The following is a 1,530-nucleotide window of genomic DNA, read 5'->3' as shown; positions in this document are numbered from 1 at the left end:
CTTCTCCACCACCTGCGGGCAGCAAGCATGAGGCTCTGGGGGAGGGGCCCCTGGCCCTGAGACCTGTCCCTCCCCAGCCCTGGGTCCCTCAGGCTCCCAGGACCACGGCGAGGTACACGTGCCTGCTTCTGGCGGAGGCTGTAGAAGACCACCTCAGGGTACACGCCGAGACCTGCACACACCAGCACCGCTGGGTCCCAGGGGCAGAAGGCAGCGAGCGAGGGTGGCAAGCAGCCGGGAACCTGTGGGGGCACAGTGCAGGGTGGGAGCCGGGGGCACTGCGCCCACGGGGCCGCCGGGACTCTTACCTCTGTTAGGCCGGGTGCTGGGAAGCTCAACCAATCCACGAGCTCACAGTGGTCCCGCAGCCAGTCAGAGGCCCACACGCTGACTCGCTGGTCCCCACTGGCGGCCAGCCACAGGTCCGTGCCCTCTGCCCCAAAGTCTCCACACTGGGGGAACAAGGGCTGGTGGTGCTGCCTGCCCTGTTCTCCCACCCCGTCCTGCCAGCACCCCAGCCTGTGCGAGCCCCACCCAGGAAGGACCAACCATGTCACCTCCTTCCTCGTGCTCTGCAGAGTGCAGATGGGGGCGCCGCGATGGTCACTCAGCACCCGGAAGGTCATCCCTGTGCGCAGGCGGCTCACGGCCACGAGCCCGTCCTTGTCTCCAGAGATGATGGTCTGACCTGGGCCAGGCAGACCCTCTGCTGTCACGTGTGCGCCCGGCCTTCAGCCCAAAGGCGCGACCTGGACCAGGCAGAGCCACAGAGCCATGCCGCCCCCGGGAGCCCAGCCTCACCGTCAGCGGAGAAGGCAAGGGCCCTGAGTGCAGCCGCGTGCGGGCACATCTTGAGCTCTACGGCCGAGCGCGTGATGCTGAAGACCCGCAGAGTCCCGTCGCTGTAGCCCGCTGCCACGTGCTCCTCTTCTGGGTGTCCGCATGACGGGGGGCTCCAAGCCAGGCAGAGGCAGCTCTGGGGACCACCAGCGGAAATCGTCAGGACCCCCGGAGGGGCGGGGCCCGGGCCCAGCCAGACACCAAGGCCGGAGGAAGGCCGTGGGGCCTGCAAGAGGCCAGGCCAGCGGGGACCTGGCCCGGGCTCGACCCGGATATACCCCCAGCCCCGGGCGTGCCCCCAGCCCCGCTGAGTACCTGGCTGAGCACCTGGAACTGGATCAGCAGCTCCGTGCTAGCCACGCACCACACCCTCACGCTCCCGTCATCACTGCACGTGGCGCAGTGGGACTCGTTGGGGCTGAAGGCCACGTCGTTCACCTGTGAGGAGCCACCAGCCTGCCTGAGGCCCACGGCCAAGGAGGAACACAGCCTAGCCATGTGGCTCTGGAGAGCATCCGCCTCCCCCTGGAGTCGGCCAGGCCCCAGCCCTGCCACGTGACACAAACTCACTGTCCCAACCTCCAGAGGTCCCCCACGAGGCCTGGGTGAAGGCCCCTCCCCAGGTCCCCCACGAGGCCTGGGTGAAGGCCCCTCCCCAGGTCCCCCACGAGGCCTGGGTGAAGGCCCCTC

General features: G+C 68.9%; 1 protein-coding gene across 1 annotated transcript in view; it reads right to left on the bottom strand.

Annotated features, from left to right (window-relative positions):
* Positions 1-1,410, bottom strand: part of LOC105003901 (WD repeat-containing protein 90-like) — a gene marked incomplete at its 3' end in the record, with an annotated part of 5,481 nt that extends 4,071 nt beyond the window's left edge. Inside the window, exons 1-4 of the mRNA XM_010861341.1 lie at positions 1,156-1,410; positions 802-976; positions 558-688; positions 117-452 (exon numbers count right to left, since the gene is read on the bottom strand). Of these exons, the coding sequence (XP_010859643.1) occupies positions 117-452; positions 558-688; positions 802-976; positions 1,156-1,338 (825 nt within the window). The remainder of the gene's footprint in view (positions 1-116; positions 453-557; positions 689-801; positions 977-1,155) is intronic.
* Positions 1,411-1,530: the final 120 nt, after the last annotated feature.

The sequence above is a fragment of the Bison bison genome, unplaced genomic scaffold, assembly GCF_000754665.1.
Source record: "Bison bison bison isolate TAMUID 2011002044 unplaced genomic scaffold, Bison_UMD1.0 scf7180017857765, whole genome shotgun sequence".
NCBI lineage: Eukaryota > Metazoa > Chordata > Mammalia > Artiodactyla > Bovidae > Bison > Bison bison.
The sequence above is the reverse complement of the archived record's forward strand: the minus strand, read 5'-3'. Positions and strand labels throughout refer to the sequence as shown.